General features: G+C 31.3%; 1 protein-coding gene across 7 annotated transcripts in view; it reads left to right on the top strand.

The window, feature by feature from the left end:
* Positions 1 to 26,934, top strand: part of Msp300 (Muscle-specific protein 300 kDa) — a 513,656-nt gene that overhangs the window by 294,909 nt on the left and 191,813 nt on the right. For all 7 annotated transcript variants that reach the window (XM_085806588.1, XM_085806589.1, XM_085806592.1 and 4 more), the window contains 9 exons: positions 107 to 271; positions 1,463 to 1,643; positions 2,193 to 2,341; positions 4,683 to 4,835; positions 5,007 to 5,171; positions 10,513 to 10,683; positions 11,463 to 11,636; positions 14,967 to 15,098; positions 19,526 to 19,690. In XM_085806588.1, the coding sequence (XP_085662714.1) occupies positions 107 to 271; positions 1,463 to 1,643; positions 2,193 to 2,341; positions 4,683 to 4,835; positions 5,007 to 5,171; positions 10,513 to 10,683; positions 11,463 to 11,636; positions 14,967 to 15,098; positions 19,526 to 19,690 (1,455 nt within the window). The remainder of the gene's footprint in view (positions 1 to 106; positions 272 to 1,462; positions 1,644 to 2,192; positions 2,342 to 4,682; positions 4,836 to 5,006; positions 5,172 to 10,512; positions 10,684 to 11,462; positions 11,637 to 14,966; positions 15,099 to 19,525; positions 19,691 to 26,934) is intronic.

Below are 26,934 nucleotides of genomic sequence, written 5' to 3'. Positions count from 1 at the left end.
GTGAAGTACACAAATGAATGCTAATAAAATAAATAGTAGTGTTAGGATGTTTTATATACTGAAAAACCTAAACTTCGTTCTTCATAATTATTTTTTTTTTCCCTAGAGTCAAGTTCTACAGAATGAACAGAGTTATAAGAATCACTTGTCATTTAAGAGCAATTGTGATTCCCTTGTGTCTTGGATGAGGCAATTGAGGGAAAAGATACCTCCCCTTACTCGTTCTCTAAGTGATAGACTGAACATAGAAGCCACTGCATCTGTTTTAGAGGTACATTTTAATAAAAATGATAATACCTGGTTTAGATGTGTTTTGCTTGGTTCACTAGACTACTTTGTTTAAAAAAAATTTGATTAGTTAAATGTTTTTGAATCAAATATGTATTCTAAAAGTTCAGTTAGAAGTGAATATTAATATTTTAGGAATAATTATATTTTTAAAAGTTCTGTAAGAAATTCTTATTCATGTGAAATACTGTAAAGCTAACTTGTGAAAATTTGTAAACTTTTAGGGATTCATTAACTGATTTCCTAACTGAGAATTTTATGTATTTTGTGTTGTAAAGTTTTACATATAGAGGAGGTTTAGCATTTGAATTTACCTGAATTAATATGTGAGGCTGAATCGAGATGGGTTCCATTTGAATTCAGGTAAATTCAAATGTTATGTAATATATCAATTAATATACATAAGTTTATTTGAGCAATGTAATATATTAGTTAATATACATAAGTTTACAAGGCAATTTAGTACAAGGGTACACAAAGACACAAGGGTCCATAATACTGTGGCATATTTTTATATGTATGTCCAGCTTGCATGAATTTAAAAAAAATTCTCTTTTACCAAATTATTCTAGTCTTTTCAATACAAATATAGAAATCATAATTGTAAGCAAGATAGATATCAATATGTGAAAAGAAAACATTATGCATTCTGAGAGCACAGTGTTTACTGCTGCTTGAACAGTGTGGGATTTCAAGAAAATTTGCTTCTTAGTAATATATTCTTCATAAATTTTTCATTTTTGATAATACTGCTATGGAAAATTAAGACCTTCACATTAATTTTTCTAAATATGCAAAGACCAGATGCCAGCAGAACATACTGGGTGTTCATGAACGTACTGGGTTTCATCAGCAGAACATACTAGGTGTTCCGCTGCTATCAGTACATATAACTGTCTCATTATTTTTCCCCCTTTAACTTCCAAATTTTGCTTTAAATATTGCAGTATTGCAAGTAGATTGTGAAAACACTAAGGCGGGCTATATGTTACTGCAGGCCACCATTATAGGCCCCAGAAGCATGAGGTTAATGTTTCCTGCAATAAGATGGTTCTCACATGAAGTTTAGGATGAAATAATTTTTTTTTTTTTTTTTTCATTTTTTCATTTTTATGTTCAGTAACTTAAGAGATAGTGTTGCTCAAAAAATTTGATCATAATTTACATTTTATAGGAGTTACTAGCTAAGAAATCTCAAGGTCAACTGAAAGTAGACTCTGTCATCAATAGTGGAGAAGTTGCTATGGCTTCTAGTTCTGAAAATGGAAAGAAGATGATATCAACTGACATGGAAAATCTAACATCTGACTTCCAAAATCTTTTTGTTGAGATTGCCGATCTGAAGGAGGAATTAGGTATAATATTAATGTGTAACAAGAAGTATTTGATAAAGTAGTTTGAGTAGTTTGCAATTTTATTCTAGATTTTTACTTTACTTAAAATTAATTCTAATACTACAAGTGTGATGATATTGATCTTAGATATCTAATTTTATTTCCTGATATGTATAAATAACTCGAAATCCTGAAATGTCTTTCAAATAATATGTCAGAAGTTTCATTTTAAGAAACATTTCTTTTAAAAAATTGGTTTAAAATAATGTATGAATAAAATGCAGAAGCAAGTGATTTTTTTTATTACGCTAATGTATTGAGTTATTAACTACATTTTGAATGAGAAAAGAAAGATTTGTTGGATTGTGAGATTGTAACGTCTCTAAATTTGTTGAGATGTACTTTTTTTTTTGTGATATTTTAAGTAGTCTAATATTTCTCCATTAAGCATAAAATTCAAAAGTTTCCTAAATAATTTATAAATACTTTATCATGTTGGAAAGATTCCTTCTGAAAATGAAACACAATATCATTTGTTAAATTTCATTATAATACTTTCTTTGCTTTTAGACAATCTCTGCATCCAGTTGAGAGAATTTAAAGATGAATATGAAAAAGTGAGTGAGTGGCTGCAAGTTATGGAAACAGATATTAAATCTCAAAAGACAACTTTAAAATCAACAATCGAAGAGAAAGAAACTATGGTTCGATACTGCAAAGTAAATAATTTTTTTTTTCATTAATTCCAAATATGTATATATATATGTATTATGTAAAGCACTAGCTAGTTTGAAAATCTGAAAAAAAAAACGAATTAAAGGTTTCTTTAAATTTTAAAGCAAAATACTTGTGAGCAGTAATCTTGCATTTTATACTTTATTTTTGCAATTTAGAAATATGTTTATGGATGCCAGTGTCTGCTAACCCGTTATTCTTTTTTCATAAACAAAATGCTGTTAAAAGAAGATGCGACTGCTCATCAATAAAATAGCCTATTTTAGCTACTGTCTGATAAATAATTCTTTTAATGCAACATGTAAGGATTTACAAAAGTACTCTCAGGAAATGTTTTAATATTTGTGGTTGTTAACAATTATAGCTTATTCAGAGTTATATTGTTGAGATTGCTTACTTGAAATCAGAATTAGATACCATATATTCTAAAGAATTTCCCCCTTTTCCTAGTAATTTTACTGCGTGAAAAACTGGGAGGTGAAAAATACTTATAATACATTCGAGCCGCCTTCTGGAGAGACAACTTGAATGATAAACCTAGCACATGTAAAAGATGCACTAATATTACTAAATATTATATTAAGTACTTATCCATTTCAATAATATTATTTCTACTTGCACAAAACACTTTCCTATTTGTGTATACATTTTACTTTCTTACTGTGAATGAAAAATTTCTAAATCACAAGGAGTAACTATAAGGGGAAAATTACATGAGGAAATATAATATTGGCATGGCAACTAGTAGCATTTTATGAAAGCATTCTCTTGAGTGTATGACATTGCAATATCATTCTCAAATTGGACAAGCCTGAAAATTATACCAGATACTTGAAAACACAGTTATGTAATTTCAAATACTTCCATAGAAATAATTGATATTAATTATAGAATAATAAAATTACATGTGATCATTGTCTTAAAAAAAGGCCCACCAGCGGCCGAGGGGTAACGTCGCTGAACACTGATAGTTCGGTCCGAGGTTCAAATCCCACGAACGGGCTGGCTGCATGGGTGTTTTCGTGGTTTTCCCCATGTGTAATGTATATATGAGCCAGTGTTCCTTAAAAAGTCCTCCACAAAGGCATCCCTTCCTCAAGGCAGATAGCCCTCGAGTGCTTTGTCATAATCTAATAAACCAAACCAAACCATTGTCTTAAAAAAAGTGTAAATAATTCAGCCATCAATTTTAAAATCTTAGTGATGAAGATGCTTTATACTATGTGTGTTCATTTTAGGAGAAGAAATTTTTTCTAAAGTGTTTCTATTATTTTCTATGTAATTTATGCTTTCTGTTACCATACAGTCTTTTGACAGAAGTTTAGAAAAACACCTACTTGGATTTTTTAAAATATCTAGATCACCTTCCTGTTTTACTGTATTGCATACTTTCCTGAAGTGATGAATATTCTGTATTATTTTTATAGGCATACGAAATTGATTTAGATGTCCAAAAAATGGTACATGGTAAAAAAAAAAAAGATATTACTTATTTACAGAAATAGAAAAATATCTAAATATTATTTAAATGAGCAAATTTTCATTTACATAATTTCAGAGCAAAAGATAAATAGTTGCTACCAGATGTCTAAAAGAGTCTTTTTATATTTGTTTCCTTTAGTCTAGGTAAGGTTTTTCCAATTTATTTTCACTGGAAACAGTTTTTGATCAGGTGAAAATTTCCATAACCTTCTTAATTGAGTAAAAGTGTAATTTTTGAAAACTACAAAATTTTTATGGTGAATTTAGTGCATTTATTAAGAAATAAGGTAACTTTCTTTGAATTACCTTTGCTTAAATAGTCTAAAATAAATTAATGAATTTTCTCAAGATATTTTGCATTACATTAATACCATAAGAAGTAAACAATGTTACTTTTGTTAATAAAACTGTAAATGTACACCTGTGCCTTAATTAAATATATATATATATATATATTGAGGCATTGATTAAACTTTATGCAATCTGTGCATTTTAAACCAATCAATGACTGAGTGGTTAAGACCACTAAACATCTGTAATTTGACTTGGGATCAAATCTTGACAAATGGGCTAGCTGCATGGATGTTTTCATGCTTTTCTCCATGTGTAATATTGATATGAGCTGGTTTCCTTCAGAAACTTCTTCATGAAGACATCTCTTCCTTCAACCAGATAGCCCTCATGTACTTTGCTGTATTCAAATAACCAAACATCTCATTTGAGAGTAGCTAATCTAAACCACAGGCTAAAATTTATTTTCTCCTTTTTAATATTTAGTATGCATGACATTTTTAAATACTTAATTATATCTATTGTATTTGAATTAATTTTGTCTTTTTATAGGGTTTGCTAGAAGAGCTGGAAAAAGGAAAAGAATCTGTTGAGAAGTTAACAGTATTAGCTCAAGGGCTGCTCACATCTCATTTGGATACTTATATAAGAAATCAACTTACTGTTGTTAATTCTCGCTTTCAGGTCATACTTAACTTAGCTAAGGTATGTGTCTGTATTTTAAAAACTTACTATTGAAAAAAAATAAATGTTTTATTTTTTATTTTTAGTTTATAATCCATTGTTTTAGTAATGCATCCACAGAAGGTTATTAAGCTTTTGACTGTTAAATTTCAAAAGTGCTTCATTTAAGTGGCAAATTATTTAATTTTCTAGGATGTTCATGACAAAGCTAATCACAACTATGAATTGCATACACAATATAAAGGAAAATATGATGAAAGTATGAAATGGATTGATGCACTGAACCATAAATTAAAAGAAATAGGAAAATCAGAAGGAAATAGAGAGGATCTGGAAAGGCAGCTTGAAGCAGTTCAGGTATTTCAGCTCATTATGTGATTATTTTAACAGAATTTGTTTAACAAATCTGATGATAACTTAACGAGAATTTTACATCATGTTGTGCCATAGCAGAATAGGATTTGAAAGTATTTGTCTGAAAGGGCTTTTGCTGTTTCAGTTTAAATTGTGTATGATAATATTACTAAAACTAAAGTATCAAAGGATGTCAAATCAAAGCAATATAAAAATAATATGTGTTAATATAAAACAATTTTTTCTTAATATAAATATCTGAATTCTGTGAGATATTAATATTTTGAGAATTTCTGATTTTTTGCCTTTAAAATATCAATACTGTAATTATACTTATAATAACAGTTGACTTGAAAATTGAACTAAAATAACAATAAATAATGGTAATTCAGAGTAAAATAAATGCATGCACAATTTACATAAGCACAAGATTATTCCATACCAAGGTAAATAATACATGACATTAGAAGTAATTTATAATAATTACATTAATAAATTAAACATGTAATAATTATCACTTAGTTGTTGTGTGATGTTATATTTATATTTTATCTCTGTGGACAGTTTTTTTCAGGAATATTTAAATTCTCTGGAAAATACCTAATTCTATGATTGATATTTTAAAACTTGATATTGATCTGCATTTTTATATACTAATTTCAGATAATTTTACACAGTGCAAAGTCCAAGATCTGAACTAATCAGTGCTTTGGTGATTCCGAATTTTAGAAAAATAAGAAGTATTTATGATCTGAATTCTAGTCAAAATTTATATAGATAAGCACACACACACACACACATACATACACAAAAATGTTTTTTTTTTTGCTGTGCTAAACATTTTTTTCAATGTAAGTTGTTTCATTTTTATGCTAATACTTTTTTTTTTTTTTTTTTTTTTTTTAATTTTGTAGATAGACATAATTTCTTGTCAGTTATAAAGTTCTGTAATTACCATGTTGAGAATTCCCATTAAACTTCCAACTGATTTTATTATTATTATTTTTTTTATTCTAAATGACTTTTAGTCACCTTCTTTTTTATCAGTAGCAATACTTTCTGGATTTAAAATCATACTACATATTTCACTGTCTGTTAGTTGATTGATTATTGGCACATTGTCTTCACAATGGAATATTTCTGTTATATCATCTTCATTTCTTACTTTTTCTGAATATTTCTTCACACATTACATTAATGCAAAATTTTGCTTTTTGCTTGCAATATCCAAACACTTCAAATACCTTGTTATCTTCATACACCTTAGCGAGCATCCTCTGTACACTGTTAGCAATATATCATGAGACTAGCAACTAAAGACATGTTGTTCCACTAAAATTTGTCTTGCTTCTATCACTCGTTGAGGAAATTAAGCCTGAATTATATTAGTTTTGTTATTTATTATATTTACGTCAAGCTTATCTGATTGCCAGTGAAGTAACTTCCTACATATACTTAAGCAGTAACTTCCCATAATGCATCTGGCTTGTATTTTGTTGCATTTTTTAACTGCACACAGTTTCTAGTTATAGGAATAGTTTACAGTTGGCAAACACACGCATTGTGTGGCAGATGATGGCCAATAGATTATCACCTGCCATACACCAAAATCTGTGGCTGGTACATAAGGGGAAAAGTGCCATTAAGGCTTATTAGAACAACTAATTAGTTATTCTTAATTCAAACAGCACTAATTGGCCTATGAATATTATTTAAAAAATAAATTTTTATAAATTTCTGTTAAATTTCTCCTTTTCAACACATTTAACAATTCAAATGCAGTTGGCTTAAGTTTGTACTCCTCGCTAAGCAATGCCAGCTCATGTTTCGGTGGGGGGGGGGGGAGCTGAACCTCTGAAACTGAAGTTTCAGTGTGCAGATAGAATACAGTTACAAAAACATCGATTTTAAATAAAATTCACAGCACCTCCCAAAATTAGATCATAGCTGCAGTACTGCTGCTGGTACTTAGTTGATATTTAACCACTTCCCTTACAAATGTTTTTGAAAAAAATTGCAAAAAATCATCACATTTTTTTATTTTATTATTAAATACAACAAAATGAAAAAAATCAAAATATGTAGGTTTAAAGTTGAATTTTTAATTTTTTGAAGGTGTAAAAGCAATTATTTTTAATATTAGTTTACTATCCCGAGTTATCTCAGGCAAACGGAAAAAAGTTAAATATTAATCTTTGTATGATAGTTTTTGAAACAAGGGACAGCACAGAGTGGTACCTGACGTTCTACACTTGTATCTGGTCTCTTTTCTTACTGGCTTATCGCTGGAATCTCTTTCACGGGAGCACAGAGTACACTGTCTCGTTGGATTTGATTTTTTTTTTTTTTAAATTTTTTCCCCAACCTTTTCATAATCACTATCTGAAAAATCATCGCTTTCTATATCTTCCATCATCGCCATTGTTATTTTTTGCCAATGCATGCATCTTTCTTTATACATTACTAATCCACAAGCCAACGTATACTATACAATAGGGAAACACGCGACCAGTCCCTCCAAAAGAACCGCGCAACCAACAAAATTTGGCAAACTGCCAATCAAAGCTAAATATTTCCTTTCATTTTCTCCAGACCGAGTAAAACCGCGATAAAAGAAATCGTACTAACAAATTCTGCTTCGCCTGAGATTTCTCGGGATAATAATTAACTGCAATATATATGAACCCAAGATAACTCGGGATAATCAAGCAAGTGGTTAAAACAAAAATTGTTTTAGACTTTTTTGTTTCAAATATCAAACAAAAATTGTTTAGACTGTTTGAATATTTTTAAAGCTGCCCTGAGTTGATAGTTGTGTGGTGATGAAAGCAAAAAATAATAAAAAATAATTTGTGTAGTGGGCGTAAAGGTTGTATGATATCTAGAAGGTATAAATCAAGCATTAAGCATATGCTACTCTCAGAATTCTTTCTCCCTTTTCACAAAAAATTTCTAAGGTTGGGGGAGGGGGGAGCAATGTTTTTCTGGGAATTCCGAGTATTAAAATATCTTATTCAGCCGTGTTAAACCCATAATGGTTCTCTTTCTTTACTATTTAGCTAATACTGATTCTTATTTAATTCATTCTTCTTAATTATGATATGGAAGTAGTTGTAATTAATTTACAAAGGTACTCCGCAACCAAATGCCTTGGTCCTTTGTCTGATTATTAAATCATTCTGGATATTGTATGTTCACGTTTCTATTTTGTACTATAGTACATTCAGTGCCCCAAATTTTTTTCCTGGTAAGTCACTAAGAAAGACTACTAAGTTATATTGAGAAGTTAATAATTGATGATGATCTACGGGAAATTTAGTGTGTCTGTGGGGGCCCATTGAATATGTCAGGATATTTTTTAAAGCTTATTATCTACCATATTTGATGCTAACTGCCATGTCATTGGGCCTAGATGAGTCGCAGAGAAAGTTTGGATGTCTGTATGTGTATAGTATCTCTGTGACACAGTCTGTAAGTGCATAGTAGCTAAATACATGGTGGGCTAAAAGTGTTGTTGACAGCTTTGGGGGCTGGGAAAGTGGGATAGAATACCTATGGATCCATCTCCTGGGGAATTCTCTTTCAAAATTGGGGCAGAGCTGGGCAAAGTCAAACTGTCACCTCCAAATTACCCAACACTCATGCCAATGACAGATACATTCCTGTACTTATTGCCATAATAAAATTTGTGGACTTGCTCTAAAGTTACTGTCAAATAAGTCACATCATCATCAACTCTTGCAATTTTCCCAGATTTTTCAATTAATTTCACAGCCTAAAATAAGAGATGAAAATGAATAGATTTTGAAGAAAGAGAAGGGGAAATATTTATGATTAAAAAGAGTATTTGAATAGATGTATTAACATAGTTAGTTTTTGTCTTTGAGCAATTTTATATTATTAATATTAGTTATTCTGCATTTTATGATGTTAAATAATTTAACATTTAATGAACAATTTCTGGATTCTTTCAAGTTTTAGGTCTGTAGAAAGCTCTTCTTTTTGAATTTGACAATGCTAATTAATTATGTATTTCCTCAAATATTTAATTAGATTTGGTCAACTTCATTATGTTCTTATTGTGGGTTTGGGAACATTTATTCCAGAATATTTTAAAATTTTAAATAAAATTTTTATAATGTAAGTATCCTTATATACCATGATTTAATAAAAAATTCAAAAATGCATTGACTTAACTGAAAATTAAGTATTCACAAATATTACTCTTCTTAATTCAAATATTTGATTTCAAAATTGCTCAAAGTTCTTAACCACATAAACAAGAAGACTGAAGTGTTATTTACTCATACTATGGAATACATATTATATGGAATATGCTGTTTTACTATTATTCATTTATCATCTAATGCACTTATAGAACAAGACTATTTTTACCCTGTCCGAATTTACCATATGCTGTCTCCTGTAATTTCATATTTGTATGGGATGGATATTAATGGCTTTGTCCAAGGCTTCGAGTATTGAATGAATTTTTTGAAATGTATGTGCAAGAGTACTAATCTTAGAAATTTCAGAAACTATTCATTCTTGGGAGAAGGGATGGTGAAGTGAATAAATCAAAGGTTTCTAAATTGTGCACTGAAAATTCTAAAAGAAGAATCACAAAGAGGAGATAAATAAGTAAACACAGTATTTAATTATTCATTGTACGGATTTGGTATTTACTGTGATTGAAATATTAGATCAGATATTTTCAACCATTCATTTTCTTTCATGTGCATATTTACAAATACTTAAAAAATTAATTCAAATAAGTGTTTTGTAAGCCTGTTAAGTTAAATTTAATGTATTTAAGAATGTCAGATTTTGATATATCAAAACTGATCATTGTTAAACTGCTATGTAAACTCTGATTCCCATTCCCAAATGCTAAATTTTAATTTTTTGTTAATGAATCTGTAGACATTTGCTTAGAATATTGGAGGATTTTAGATTGCAAGAAACTTTTTAATACTGTATAAGAATTATTAAAGCTGAATTGAATAAGGATTGTTACATAATAGAAATTTTAAACTGTATCAGATTCCCAACTGCTCAAGAGATTTCTGAAGTTTAATTAAGTGTAAATACATTTCTTGAATGATATAACTCCATCATGACCTAAACTGAAAATTAAATCTATATACAATTTAATACAATTACAATCTTATAATACAATTTTTTAACAAAATTGAAATAAATTTTATGACTTAAATTAGAAAGATTTTAGAGATATTGTTTTTAGTAATATTAGCTTTGTATATTTTTTTGTCTGCCATACAGATTTTCTGTTTAAATATAGACATATGTTTTAATTTTTTTATTACTTTTTGTTTGTTTACAGTCAGTTATGAAGAAACAAGAAAGTGGTTTAGCTCTGGTACAGTCTGCAATTGCTGCATCTGAGAAAGTTGCTCGCACTTCTAATCAAGGAGGAAAGGATATTATTGCATCTGAAATTCATGAACTACAGTCACAATGGGATCGTTTGCTACTAAGCATATCTGAAATTAAAGTATGATAATTACTTCTGTACTTAAACTTGATTTTAAAAAATATAAATTGCTTTCACATTTCATTGATGAAAAATATAAGGGCATAAATGTATTTAAAAAGTTCACAAATTCTTTTTTTACTCTCAGTGAGAGTCAAAGTTTGCATTACAATGTATATAAAGAAAATTGTGTATTCTGAAAAGAAGCAAAATGCTACTATGCCAGTATTGGATTTTAAATTGCTGTGCAATATGTATTATGAATGCATGTTAAATTGTATTCATCTTTCACCATCATAAGTGATGTCATCAATTTTTTGCATATTTTTCAAACCTTTATATTAAATGAAAGCAACGAGGAAGATTTTGGAGATGCAGTGAGGAAAGAGGTCCTTGCAAATTACTGGAAAGACATCAGTTTCATTCTGAAAATCTTTATTTCATGTAATTCTTGTAGGTTAAAATTCTCATCTAAATCTATTTTTGAAATTTTTCTCTTGGTTTTGGCCTATTGTATGATGTGATGAAACATGATGTTTACTTTTATTATAAAAATTATATAATTTTGATACATGTAGCTGTATCTACTAGTATTTATAATGCTGCAATAAGAAATAACTTTTGAATAGGAGATTTCATGGTTCTGGAATAAACGTTTTTGTAATCATTTTTTCATATTATGTTGTTATAAATTTTTCACATAAAAATGTTTTCTCTATATCTATATACTTTTTGTTCTATTATTAATTTGTAGATAGCATTTTTATATACTATTGTTTTCTCTTCTCATTAATTTACAGATTGCTTTGGAAACTGCATTACTTCAGTGGGCTGATTTTACATCTTCTGAAGCAAAACTTATCCAGTGGCTTGAAGAACATGACCAAAAGTTAAAGGAAGTTAAGTCAATGAACTTGCCTCCTGCTACCAAGGAAAATATTAATCAGAGACGTGCTAGGCTACGGAAAGCCAATGTGAGTGAAACTGGAAACTTTTGTTGTACAATGCTTGTAGATTTATTATGTTATTGTACTCGCATATGAGGTTCATTCAGTAAGTTCTAAGTATAATGTAATATTGAGGAGATGACAAATGTAGCTAAATGGATGCATCAGCCCTTAGAAAAATGAATAGAAAATGCATGCCGCAAGTGTTGTTATTTGCTTTTTCAGAGGGCTGTTAAATATTGTTGCGTGTATACTGGTTTGTAATAGACTGAATGCACACAGAACTGATGATAGGATACACTGAGCTAATGGTGAACTAAACAATAACTGAGAGTAAAAGCTGTCTCTGGTCTTATATAACTTTCATTTGGCTGCCAGAAAATTTGTAGTAAATTCCATTTCTCGAAATTACTAGAAGGCACATATAGTTAAAATTACATCTAAGGGCCAGGTACAGTTTCAGTTGAATCAGTTACAGTTGTTCAATTACAATACCCATTAGGCTGCTATCACACATCCGTTTTTTTTTTCTTTTTTTTCTTTTTTTTTTTTTCAGAAGAACAACTGTTTGGAACAATTTTTCTGCTTTGTCACAACAGCCAATACCACAGATCATGTTGCGGTTAACACAGGGGAAACTGGTTCTCCATTACAAACAAGCTGATTGTTGATTGGTTGAAAACGGACAGCTCGCAATTTTTTTCCGAAAGGAAGGGGAAAATCACCTGTCTTTCTTTCAATAGTAAACCAGGAAGAAAAATTGTCCAAAATAGTTCTTCATGTGAAACAAATGCTGTGTGATATGGGCCTTACAGTTATACAGGGGCCGGACCCAAATGTTGCTAAATGGTTGCCAAGTTTAGTGATTTTTCGCCAAGTTTGGCGACAAAAATTAGTTACCGAAATTTTAGCCAGCTTGGCCATATCTCACCAATTTAGTAAGATAGCCATTTACTCAATGTTAAATAGATTTGCCCTGATATTCTTACTTTTCCATCAAAGCTTCACTTCTTTTATATAATACAAATAAAATACTGCAATTTCACATATAATTTTACTAAAATCATTTACATATATACAAAAATTCAAAACAATATTCTTAGTCAGTAATGTCTGTTAATATTTCAAATATCAATTATCATTTGATAAATAAGTTTTTGACAAACGAATGCATAGCACATATTACTGAATATTCATGAATCCTTGTTGCAGTTTGTAGTGATGTAGTATTTTCCTGTTCCACTTGAGAAAGTAGGCTGCCATGTTTAGGCAGTAAAGAGCATCAAATGAAGATGATCCCAGTCCAGGCTGTAGTGCGGATGCCAAAATAAAGAAATATCTGTGAAATTCAAGGAATATGTAATGGAAGACAAGCAACTTTGCTTTGAAAATGGGCTTAGTATTGAATAAGCAGGGAGGGGAACCTGAATGTTATATGATGATATAAAAGATATGGATGTCGTTCTGGCTAGATGAGTATCTAGAGTATTAACATTAAAAAGGAAGAAGCTTGGGTCTAGGACGTTTCGCTGTTGCTATTTCACCGTGGCCGGTTAGCTGTCGGGACATTTTGCTGTCAAGATATATTTTTCTTTGCATGACTGTATTATATCTTGCTGTATTATACTTGTCTTAAAATTATTTAATTTAATAATTCTGTTAACTTTTGTATGCATAATAAAGGTTGCTTATAATATACATAATTGTTTACATTTTTTTATATTTATTTCCAATGGCTAGGCAAAAAGTTACAAAGAACTAAAATCTTGCAAACAATAGAACTAAGAACAAAAAGATGGAAGTCATTCCCTAAGGAGCGTTCTTGCCTCCCAGTATCTCTACTCTTTTGTAAGACCACAAAGATTCTCACATCGAAGTAGGTGGTCCCTGTCCATTTCTTCTCCAGAGTTACAAAGTGGGTAAATAGGATCGCTTGAAATGCCTATGCAGTGCAGGTGGGCGGCAAGGCAATCATGTCTTGTAGACAGACAGAAAGCCGAAACTGCATTGCGTCTTGGACTATCGGGAATAAGAGAAAGGCATATCATTCTCCAACTTTTAAATGGTGTACGAGTCTGAAGATCTTGTAAAGTATTAGACGTAAATCAACATTTTAAAAGCAATTTAATCCTCCAATACGAAATGGCTGTATTAGGATGTTTTAGTAAGCTTGCACCTCGTTTTGCAATAATCAGCTTGCTCATTGACCCAAAGGTCACAATGGCCAGGCACCCACTGTAGAATAATTTGTTTCCCCTTTAAAGTGAGAATTGTCAGGAATTCTTGACATTGCAAAATTTCAGGTGTTATTGAGTGTTCAATAGAGCTAATTAATTGAATGGCTGGGTGAGAATCAGAAAAAACTACTGCCTTTGAAAACTTGTAATGAATAGATATTCACCTATTCAATGGCTGCATATTTTTACTGATGGCTCTCAGTTTGACTTTCATTTTAAGGTTTAGGCTTATGTGTTTACAAATATGAGATGTAAATTACACATAGTTAGTTAGAAAATTATGTCAGTATCAAAGAGAACTAATAACCTCTGATATAACAGAAGTTATATTATAGATTTTAAAATTACACAGAATATAATACAGTCATGTAAAGAATATATATTGACGTCAAAACATCCTAACGGTGAAATGGCCATGGCGAGTAGCTCCCTGTGGCGCAGAAATTGAAAAAGAGGGCATGATGGAGAGGAAACTGTGGATCTCCTTGTCCTTCTAAAATTCAGAACCCAGAAATCTGCTGAGAAGATTGTGAGATTCATTTTTAGGATGAAAATTGGCCTTTGCTTATTGATTATATGCTACATAAGATCAGGATAATGTGTTTGTTACATTAACTCCTCTGAAATCAAGGGAAATTATGTTAGAAAACTGAGAAAGTAATTTTAAACACTTATATATGTATAAATATGTTTGGCTTATTTAATGTTTCTCATGTTTAAAGAGTTCTTTAGCTTTGAAAAATTCTTATTAATTTAAATATTTTCTTGTCACAAGCTTTGATTTTCTTAAACTTCTAGTAATTTTTTAAAACAAATTTGAAATAAAATTTTGATTCTTACAGTAGAGTATAATTTTAAATTTATAATGTAGTAATATGATTTATGTAACTTTTTTGCATGAAATTTTGAAGAGTGAAGTTACATAATACAATAATAGCTTTTAAATACATTTGAAAAACCTTGTTTTAACGTTTTAACTTTTTACAGTGATGTGAAAATAAGAACTAAAAAAATATCTAAATTATGTAATTTTTTTATTAAACATTCTTTAGCTATTTATCCTTTTTGCAGTTTCATTCTTTTATGACTTGGTCATTTTATGTATCTTTTCCTTCTACAGAGCATTGTGCAGGACATAGAATCATTTGAACCAATGATAGAATCTGTTCATTCAAAAGCAGAACAGTTACAACAGCAAGGAATATCACCAGAAATTCAGAACAAATACCATACTCTTATGCAAGAGGCCAAAGTATGTTCTTCATTTCAGATCAATAGTATTAGATTTCCACTGCTTCAATCATAGTAAATTCCTAGTTTAATATTTCCTATGGGAATTTATATGCTAATTTTTTGCACAGCGCATTTGGGTAGAAAATAAATTTTCTACCCAAATGCGCTGTAATTTCCTACCTCACACATGTAATTTCCTAAAATAAATTTTCTACCTCACATTCCTTTTTTAAAAAAAGTATTAAAATTGATTGAATGTAATATCAGATTTAAGCATGTTTGTTTCAATGAGTCTTGTATTGCTTTATTAATGACAAAGACACAGCAACATCCCTCCCATAGATAAAAGCAATAAGTATATTGTACTTTACATTAAAAAATATTACAGCTACAATTTTTTTTAAATTTTTAATAAATCTATTCAAGTGCAAAATTTGCAAACTTGAAATTATAATAATTTGATAATAGTAATAGCTTGTATATGTGTACAAATTTTCTTTTTGCAATATCAAAATGTAATTCAAAAATCTGTAATATTATGCCTTGAGTGAAAACTACCTTCTATATAATTTAAATGCAGTAATTTTGACATGATAGAATGAAGGTAGTAGCCAATTAAAGCTAAATAGAATATTAGAAGAAATTTCTGTCTGTTGCCTAAACTCTTCAAATATAAATATTCTTCTTCAATATTTATTTTTATTATTATTTACTGATACTAATTACATTTAAAAAACTAGTTTTAATTTAACTTTTGTTGAAATTCTTCTTAACCTTAGTTAAAAAGTAGCCTTGTTACACAGAGAGAAATTAATTTTTGTGTGTGGAAATTAGAATTCCATCAGTGAATTTAACTGCTTTTCAGTGTAAATTGATTCAGATTTCCATTATAAATTCTTCCAATTTTTTTAAATGATAAGGTAAGGAAATTCAAGAAGTTGCTAATTAATTTACAATTTAACCATGCTGACTATTAATGTTTTCTTACCAGGCACTTGCTTATTTTTTAAAGAATCTCATTTCACTCTTTTGTCTTATTATTTTCAGCCTTCTGTTAATATTGGTGCTAATCTGAGCAAAATAAATCATTTCAATAAAGTCTTAAATTGCCTTATTTGGTGCATGGATGCTAACAGTAAATCTGATGTTTGGTTTAGTCCTGTGATTGACTCAGGGGTATTAAATTGAGTGAATTCTTCGTGCGTTTATATGATTAAGGCATAACTTGTAAAATCAGTGGCAGTTTTTTTTAATTAATAAAAGCTAAGCTATGGAACTATCTTTTGTGCGGCTCAAGGAAACCGTTATATTGATGTGATTTATAATTAGACAGGAACTTTTGTTGCATGTTGTGAAATGACATATACCCAAGTATAATTCATACCTGATCATAGAATGATTTCTTTTCAAATTAAATTTCTCAATGGTAACTATTCTTTGAATGCTTCTGGAAAAAACAAATTTCTTCAACATGAAAACTGAAAGTATTTTTATAATTTGTATGCTAATGCAGGCATGATTATTTTAAACTTCATTGAAAATTATACTCAGCCTGTTATATTGGAGTTATCCATTCAAGAGTTGCGACACTTGATCATTTTTTTTTCCCAAAGCAAAGTTTAATTCTTTGAAAAGATGTGATTTTCACAATGTTCCTTGGTGGTTGACTGAAACATCTTGCATGCAAAAGCAATCAAATGCTGCTAGAAGACAGTACAGACTAAAAAAGACAAAGACGAAACATTCTTTTTTAAGGGAAGTTTATAAAAAAATTATCTTCAGGTTATGCTAAAATAGAATTTAAAACTTGAGAAAGGTTAATTAAAATTATGGAAAGAATTTCTTGGCGATATAACTATACAGAATGTTTAAAAGAAAATGTATACTTATGGAGTTAAGATCAATTTTATTGGGAATCTTGAGAGAAAGAGAGCGAAAACCTTACCACCTTTTTATATTTCTCTTCAATCATTTTGCCATATTTTCTTGTGTAAATTTCTTTATTAATTTTTTTGTTTCATCAACAGTGTTGTTTTGTAGCTTATTGCTTTCCTTAGTTTCTTCATTAACAGGCAATAACTGATTTTACAAGTTATGCCTTAATCATATAAACTTCTTTAACTGTCTTCACTTTTTGCTTAATTGCAAACAGCAGAATGTCATCCCCGAGTTTATACAAGTCAAATGTAATCTTTTCTGATCACTTTAATCTGTTCACGTTTTGAAAATCGTGCATAAATTCAAAATATTCCTTCTTTGTCACATTATATGAAACATGCTCAGACATTTTTCTAAAACTGAATATGAATTATATTACCTTCATTTAAAAATTGTTAATTCTACTTTAATTTCTCCTCATTTGATTATAGGTCTTGGCTTAGAACAAAAATCGCTTGTCAATACCATGAAAAAGTCTTTGTTTTTAAATTATAGAATCTCACTCCCCAGGTGGCTAGTTCCACCCATCCTATAAATCTTCCTGCTGTAATATCTCAAGTATTCCTGCCGATTAATATCTCAAATATTAATCTTTTGGAGAATCAGATGAAAATATTAAACTATATCTTCAACTTTTCGAGTTGCCTGAGGTTTGATACATGTAGTAACCCCACCCGAGGATTATTTGAGGTGCTAGAAAAAGCACAAAATAATTCTAGCTAATGGCAGCAAAGTATCAAAGTATCATTTCAGATCTCTTTTCTCTTGATGAAAAAGCATCTGTACCCCTTTGCCCTCAAAATCAATATAATCTTGACTAAAATTTATCCCAAACATAAGGCTGTTGTCTGCCTAATTTTATGTTTTACTTTGGCATGTTTTTCTTCTCTCATGTTATATATTTTATATCATTTCAGTGATAGGATAAAAAAATCACAAGCAAAAGAGTAAATGGAAATTAACAATTATTTATATTATTTACAATTTTTTTATGTAATTTCTGCCTAAGCTCATATTTTTGTAAGCATAATACAGTATGTTCCTACACTATTGTTTGTGAAAATGCAACACCATGAACAAATTGTCAGAAATGAATGAAATTTATTCCACGTATTAGCGATAGTGGTACAAATAAATGATCAAATTTACAAGACAAAAAATGAAGCGAGCATCAGAAATCAATTCTTGTGTGTCCGCTACATTGAGCAATAAGAGCATGTGCATGTCATGGCATTGAATCATGCATGTTCTGAATGTAATCCTGGGGAATAGTGTTCCATATGGCTTTGATATGATACGAAAGTTTAATGTTAATGTGGGCACTACCTGCCATACAAGCAAGTCACCAACCAATGAAATCCTACACAATTTCAATGGGCAACATATCCTGGGAATAAGCACGCCATGGAAAAAGCAAAACCTGTTGTGCCTTAAAGAAGGCTTGTGGTGCAGCCTGAGAAACATAGACATGGGCATTATCCTGCTGAAATACATCAAAGAATGGGAAGGACCTCTGGTTTCACAACTTCCCTTATATAGTGATCACTGTTGAAGTAGCCCACAATTTGTATTAGATGGGATCAAAAATAGCTCCACATGTCATGATCCAAGGGATTTGTGCATTATGATGCTGGATAACACACTGTGGGAACAGACGTTTTTCACGGTAATGACCATCATTGTACTCCAAATTGTAGTGAGATTCATCGGAGGAAAAACTTGTTGCCACAGGGCAAGCCACACTGTTGCCATGTCCATTGAATTTAGAGGCATCTGTGATTCAATGATAGGTGAATCCTATGTATAAGAATCCTTGCATGCAATTCGTGCTGCAGCAGATGCCAACAAACTGTGCAGCTAGACAAGAGAACACCTGTATCTGTGCTCCAACGCCATGCTACACATGAGAGGATGCTGTACAATCCATCACAGTAATGCAGATGAGGTGTCTGTTATCCTGTGCCATTGTGCTATTGCATGTCCCACTATCATGCCAAGATTTCGCCTTGTTACCAAACACCTCTGTCATTTCTTTTTCTTCATTTCTTCCAAACGCACATCACTGTTGTGGCATTACGCTGCATGCGGGCAGTGATTGCTTGGTATGTGCATTGAACTAACTGCCGGTTCTCATTCCATGAATGTTCAATCACTGTGTAATTCTAATCATTTGCATATCTTACCTCACTTTACATATCCTGTAATTTGAGTTCAATTTGCATAATTCCTTCATGGTGTTGCAGTTTTCAAAAACATTGATATATATGCATTATGAAGTGAAAATTTTAAAAGCTAATATGCTTTTAATTGAATTTATATTACAATTCCAGTATTAAAAATTTTTATAGCTGGTAATGTTATGTTTTTAGTTAGAGGTACCTAATAAATGTATATATTATTTTTTCAGTATGTTGTCCTTATATTCAGTTTTGTTTTTGCTTTTGTAATAAAATTTATTTAATTATTCACTTATTTTTTGTATACAAAGGCTATTTTCTAAAATTTTAGGGATTCAGAGATCAGCAAAAAGGTGTCATGGATGTTATACAGCAGTTTGTAGATTCATGCATTGAAGTAAACAAATGGTTGAGTCAATCAAGAGAAAAACTCAGTAAATGTGCTATGCCTTCTGGTGACAGAGATGTTTTGAGAGACAAAACTAATAAAATAAAGGTAAAGCAATATGTAGCTTATTACACTTCTGCCCTCAAAATGTAGTTTAATTTATTTAATGTTACATAAAAAATAATATAACAACTCTTGGCAATTATATCAAGTTTCTAACATGTACTTTGTAATTTTTTGCTGCTAAAGGAACAAATTATTAAACATCATGCTATTTCATTGATAGTCATCAAAAAGGAAGTACTTTTTTTTAAAAGTGAGAGAAAGGAAGGAAGAAGAAAGGCAATATATTAATGAGATCTCAGTACAGTGACATATTTAATCATTATTGCATTATTCAAAAGAACATACATTTGTTACTTTATTCAGTTTACAAGGTGACTTTTTATACTGTCAGGAATTGTTTGATTGAAAGCTGCCAGTATATGAAATTTTCTTTTTATGAGTTTTTTATAAATTTATTGTTTTTTTTTTAAAACATTAATTTCTTTCATATAATGTATAAAGACATAAATGAAAGTAAATTGTGAAAAGAGAGTTGAATATGTCAGAAAAAGTAAAAACTTTTTTTTGCAATATTTATTTCTCATATTTGCATAAAAAATAATATCAGTACAGTGACTTAGTTATCAATATTACACTTGCCTGTATTTGATTAAAGTTGTTCCCTGATATTTTTCCGATTATAAACTTTGGTTTTGTGCCCCCGAGTGTGTGCCAAAAAAATACAGCAACCCAAGGTAGACAGAGAGACCTACTGTTCGAGGAGGAAAAACACGCATATTCGAAGTCTTGAAATAAAGATCGATTTTGCTGTGTAATATGTCTTCTGAAAGTTCTGGATTAATATAATGAGACCATTTAATGTAAAATGCACAACAAGAACTCCTTGGGGTCCACATCGATTTTGCTGTGTAATATGTCTTCTGAAAGTTCTGGATTAATACAGTGAGTGTTATATTCATGTTAATATTACTTTATCAATAAGTAAGTGACATTACTACATGCTCACGTGGCCCATTGTTTATTACAAACCAACATGAACTGATGATTACTTCACTTCAGTTCAACAAGCAAGTAGTGTGTTGCCACATACATGTAACATCTCCCCCCTTTTGTGAGAGTCATAGGAGTCACTGCATTATGTAATTATCATATTTGGATGGTTGATATGCATTACGACCACTTCTGTTTTTATATACACAATCACAATTAATATTATTGCTATTATCTTGATGGCGAGCATCATCGTGTATTTTGGATGTTCACTACTTATATTTTCCTCATTCTCATTACATAGATCATAATAGTGTAATGTCACTAAATTCTTCTGATTTTTAGTTTTTTTAAATGGAATTTATTCCGTCTAATTACCCTATTACCTTTTGTTCTAATCCAATATGATCTAGGATTTGAATGCTTTTTTAAACAACTGTAGGCAGGCTCCCATTTATTTTTCCATCTCAACATTACCTTTTCCCCAGGAATAAATTCAGATCTTTCCCTTGCATACTTATTGTAATAGATTTTAGACTGTTTTTGCTTACTCCCCATTTTTTCTCTATATTGATCTTTTACAGTTGGTTTCAATTCTGTTTGTGTAACTGGTACTCATGTTTTTACATTTCTACTGAATAGCATTTGACTTAGTGATAAATTTTTACCTGAAATTGGAGTATTTCTATATTCCAGTAAAGCTTCATTTAATTTCTCCAGTCCTGCTTTTCTAAATAAGCTCTTAGCTATACCTACCAACTTTTTTGCAAACCCTTTAGATTTAGGATATTGAGGACTGCTAGTGATTATTTAAAATCCCCAATCCTTTGCGAAAGTCTTCATTTTCCAACTATTAAATGGTACATTATCACAAATTAAAGTTTTGAGTATTATATGTGTTGCAAATATTGATTTCAATTTACTAGTAACTTCCACTACACTTTTGTTTTTTTAGAGGGATTATGTCTATCTATTTAATTAAGTAACAGCTTAATTACTAGATAACTTCCCCTCTTCCCCATACTCACAAATATCAGTACTAACCTTTTCATAAGGTAAACTAGGAATTTCATGAGAAACAAGAGGTTCTTTTACTGTTTGAGGTCTGAGCTTATCACAAGTTAGGCATTTAGAAATCATATTCTTAATGTCACTGTTGATTCCTGGCCAAAATAGTACCGTAATTTCTGGAAGAAACTCCACGGCGTTTACGTGTTTAAAACTTAAATTTTCAGCGGGTGCAGCATTTCTACCCATGCGGCGTTTAGGTGCACTAAAAATAAAATATTTCCTATGATAGTCATTGTACAGAGTTTGGATGGCCTTGTCATTGTGCATAGACTGGTGCTGTTCCCACACAAAAGACCACTCAGTTGCTTTTTGCGAACCTTATTTTATTTACATTCTTTCCCTTGAACAGACCTACTTCACCCTAAATGAGATCTCAGAACAATAACATTCTTCCCCTTTCAAATCAACATTCTCATCAGTTTGAATAGTCTCTCTCCAGGACCCATCCTCTCCCCACCCCTGCCTTTTCTGCAATTTTTTTAAGGGCCTCTGCCTTTGAAAACTCCACCTGCCTCGCAATAACGAACTCTGTTGACAATAACGACTCCACCTGCCTCGCAATAAGGAACTCTGACATATTTCCCCTTCAGCATGAATGGATTTTTCTTGGCATTCTGCCAGATACAGATCCCATCAGTTTGGGTACAAGTATTTGTTGGATAATTTTTAAGTAAGAAGGGAGTGGAAAATTTTTGAAAATGTCCCTAAACGGCACATAAGCTATACTGCTAGTTTTAAGCTTAATGTAATTTCACATGCTGAACAAATTGGAAATCGAGCAGCAGATCGAGAGTTTGAAGTGGACAACAGATGTATTCGACGTTGGAGAACTGAAAAAGAACTTCTTAAAAATATGCCACAACAGAAACAAGCCAAAAGAAGTGGTACTGTAAGGTGGCCAAATCTAGAGGACGACCTTGCAAACTGGATAAAGGAGCAACGAGGAAAGGGAATGGCAATTTCGACTGTAAAAATTCGCTTACAAGCAAAATTTATAGTGAAACGAATGAATATAAATGATTTCAAAGGAGGTGTAGCAGATTTATGAAAAGAAAAAATATTTCTGTGCGTACTAGAACAACAGTCAGGCAACAATTACCAATGGACTGGCAGGATAAAAAGTCATCTTTTCTAAAATATGTGACAGCTATTATTGACAGAAAAAAAACTTCTTCGGTCACAGATAATAAATATGGATGAAGCGCCATTAGCTTTCGACTCTCCTGTAAACAGAACTGTTGATGAAACTGGTGCAAAAATAATTCCGAAGGGAGATTTTCCTAATGACGTAATTATTTGTGCAAACGAGAACGGCTAGATATGCGAAACAATCATGCATGAGTGGCTACAAAAAGTTTGGCAGTGTCGTATGGGATCTTTTTTCCAACCAAAGGGGTTATTGATAATGGATTCCATGCGTGCTCATTTCTTTGAGTCAGTGAAAACCAGATGTCAAAAATTGTCTATGACCGAAGCAATAATTCCTGGTGGTTTGACAAAAATCTTACAACCGTTAGATTTGTCAGGTAATAAATCCTTCAAAGCTGAAGTCCGAAATCGGTGGGAGTGTTGGATGAGTGAAGGATTGCATACGTAAACTAAAAGCAATAAAATGCGTAGAGCATCTTATGAAGAAATTGCAAAGTGGGCAGGAAGTGCGTGGAAATCGGTAGAAACATTGTCAATGATAGCAGGGTTCAAAGAAGCTGAAATTATATCCTTAGATAAAGAGACTGTAAACCAAGAGGATGAATGCGACGATCTGGAAGACTTAGATCAGAATTTACTAAATCTTTTTAATTCAGATAGTGAAGAATCAGATTTTGATGGCTTCATATGATGTATAGTTTCCTGTAATTCGTAAGTAAAATTTAAAATTTCCTTTTGTCATCCAAATTTAATATTTCGTTGTTGCAACATTTTTTATAATATAGTCTGAGTATTACAAATATGGACTTCTTTAGTGGGTAAATATAAGTATATACGTGAAGGTAAATATATTTTCCACATTTCTTACCTTTAATTTATTTTTGAGTTATGGTTTCATTTCATGCATTTTTCTTAACTGGTATGTCATATATCAGGACTTAGGTTGAGTTTTTGCCCACGATACGGCCCACGATTATGTCATGCGCAATTTAATCTATTGCGGCGTTTACGCTGATGCGGCGTTTCTGTGTAATTTTAATTTTTTTCCCGCCATTTTTCTCTAGTGCGATGTTTACTCTGATGCGGCCTTTCTTCCGGAAATTACGGTACTTGTCCAGCCCTAGCTTTTGATTTTTCAACCCTACAGTGAGCTTCATGCAATAATGTTAACATACACGTCCTTAATGCAACAGGTACTAGAGTTTGATTATAAAAAAAAAAAAAAACTAATTCTTGTTCAACACTCAACTCATTTTTAAATTTAAAATAAGATCTTGCTTCTTTAAGAACTTAATCAACACTCAAAGGCCATCCATTTTGCCAATATTCTTTCACTTACATTAACCCTTCATCTTCTAATGTAGCTTTCTGAAATTCCCTTTTCTTACTTTCAGACATTTGCAGTTGTTTTGTTAGTGTGTGAACAATCTCTGTCATATCCATGTTTTCATTTGCGTGTGTATCAATAAAGGAACGTGACAGTAAATCTTCAATATACATATATTTGCCAGGCAAATATTAAGTTGTATTTTAAGAGCTTGATTTTTATCCTTTGCAATCTATTTGACAACACATTAGCAATATATTTGTTCATAATTGAAACTAATGGTTTATGATCAGTAAGCACTTCTACCTCTTTACCATAAATGTAATAGTGAAATTTATTAACAGCAAATAAAATACTAAGAAATTCTTTCTCTATTTGAGCATAGTTTTTTTTTTTTTTTTTTTTTTTCATTATTTAAACTTCTAGACAGAAAAGCAATTGGTTGCCCATTCTGCAATAAGCAGCAACCTTACCCATCTTTAGAACTATCTGCCTGTATAGTGATAGGTTTACTGCTATCAAATATTCCTAATACAGAGTCATTGAAAATTAAATTTTTTAGTTCCCTGAATACTTTAGAATGTAGCTGTAACCACTGCCACTTGAGGATCAAGGCATTTAAAGATCCATTAGCTTTTTCAATTATTACTAGATTGCTAACCCAGTTCAAAGGTTGATCAGCTTTTGCAATAATGTCCTTTCTCTTTAGTTTGTTTAATTTTAATTTAAGCTTGGGTTTAAAACTAAGTGGTACTTAAGTTGGTCGTAGCTAGGGTTTTCAGCGCCCAGGGACAACTGAAGATTTCGTGCCCCCTACTGCTTACCAAGGATGGAAAACATTTAATTCTAAAATGTCGTAACATCAGTTTGGCGCCCGGGAACAGATGCCCCCTTGCCACCCTCTAGCTACGCCCCTGACATGATGTCTGTTGCATTTTTTACACAAAAACTTCTCAGTATTTGAAGCGTCATTACGCCATCCTCTGTGCTTCCTCACTGCTATGGCTCCATTGGCTCCTCTTGCCTGATGTTGCTTCACTTTCCTTCTAGTTATGCTGTCAACTCTGTGTTCTCTTAACATTTGAGCATGAGCTTTGCTCAGTTCAACTGCTTTCCATAACACAATTGCTTTATTCAAACTCGTAATATTTTCTCGCAGCAACCTCTCCTGTAAACTGGCATCTGACACTCCAAGGACAATGTGATCATGTAAGACAGAGTCACTCTGCTCACCAAATTTGCAAGATTTTACCAGTTTTTTCAGGTCAGTCATGAAACAATCAAAAAGTTCCCCTTCTTTTTGTTTTCTCTTTATTGAATAAAAATCTCTCCATTACAACATTTGTTCTAGGCATTGTGAAAGCTTCAAACCTTTCAAGCACCTTTTTCATAGTTGCCCTGATCTCCTATTGAAAAATTTAGTGTGTTTAACACTTCAACTGCTTCCTCACCAGTGGCATTTAAAAAAAAATCAATTTTCACATCTGAATCTTTTGTAGCATTTCCTGAAGCTATCATATAAATCTGGAACAGCTGCTTGAATCTGCGCCAGTTTTCGGCCACATTGCCGTCAAAACTTAGGCCTTGCTTTGGGCAACAAAATTCCATCTTGCATTTACTGAGAGGAAAAACAACCAAAGGGATTGCCTGGCAATTAGTTTTAATACTACTCCACATGACTACGCCATATTATATTCATGTTAATATTACTTGCTCAATAAGTAAGTGACATTACTAGATGCTCACATAGTACATCCTTTTTTACAAACCAACATGAACTGACGATTACTTTACTTCAATTCAACAAGCAAGTAGTGTGTCGCCACATACATGTAACACTTAATGTAATATGCACAACAAGAACTCCTTGGGATCCACAACAATCTACAATGTACACTTACATATGATCATTTGACTAACTGATAAATAATAATTTAAGTTAAAGGTGGTTATATTCAGACCTTGCATCCAACGTAACTGTGGGAAACTAAATCTGTTTACTGATTCCATATACCTGGCTTGAATTGTACGTATTTTATGTAATATTTTTTTTAAAGAAAAGCTCAAATTTCAAAATACATGCTAAGGGAGAATGGGCCTTAACTTAGTAAAATAAAGCAATTCAGATAGGTACAGTACTGTATTGTAACAGTAATCACAAGTATAGACACATACCTTTTCCACAGTTTAACTGAATGGAAGAATAATCTGTGCAGGATCTTCTGAATATCCTCAAATTATAAGTCATTCCATACACTTATACTGAGTTTAGCTCACAACAAGCATAAATATGATAGTTGGGGCTGTTATCTGCAGTTAGTTCCAATGTTATCTGCAGCTAGGCAAGAAACACATCTTTTTTTGCTTTTGAAGCTGAAGGTATGAGGACTGGGGAAATTTTTCATTTCTGCTATCCCTTGAAGTGTCTTTAAATGCTGTAACATTCTTTTCTGGGATTAGGATAAAATATCAAAATCCTTTATTTTGTTGCATGTAAGAGAGAAACAGTATAGTGTAATGTTCCATAACTTTGTGATACTTGTAACACTTACTGGCATAATGCAGAATTTGGTCTACAGTATGTTTTTAATATAGTTTTTTTTAATATAGTTTTTCAGTGTTATTAGAATAAGTCTTGGAAATACCAGCAGATATATGAGCATGATTAGAGAAAGATACACTTTTTAATATCACATGAAATAGAGTATGCAATTAAGATGACATGTAAGCAGAAGGATTATTTATAACA

Source organism: Stegodyphus dumicola, chromosome 12 (assembly GCF_044657685.1).
Source record: "Stegodyphus dumicola isolate Sdum_Otavi_A_Nest chromosome 12, ASM4465768v1".
Taxonomy (NCBI): Eukaryota; Metazoa; Arthropoda; class Arachnida; order Araneae; family Eresidae; genus Stegodyphus; species Stegodyphus dumicola.
The sequence above is the reverse complement of the archived record's forward strand: the minus strand, read 5'-3'. Positions and strand labels throughout refer to the sequence as shown.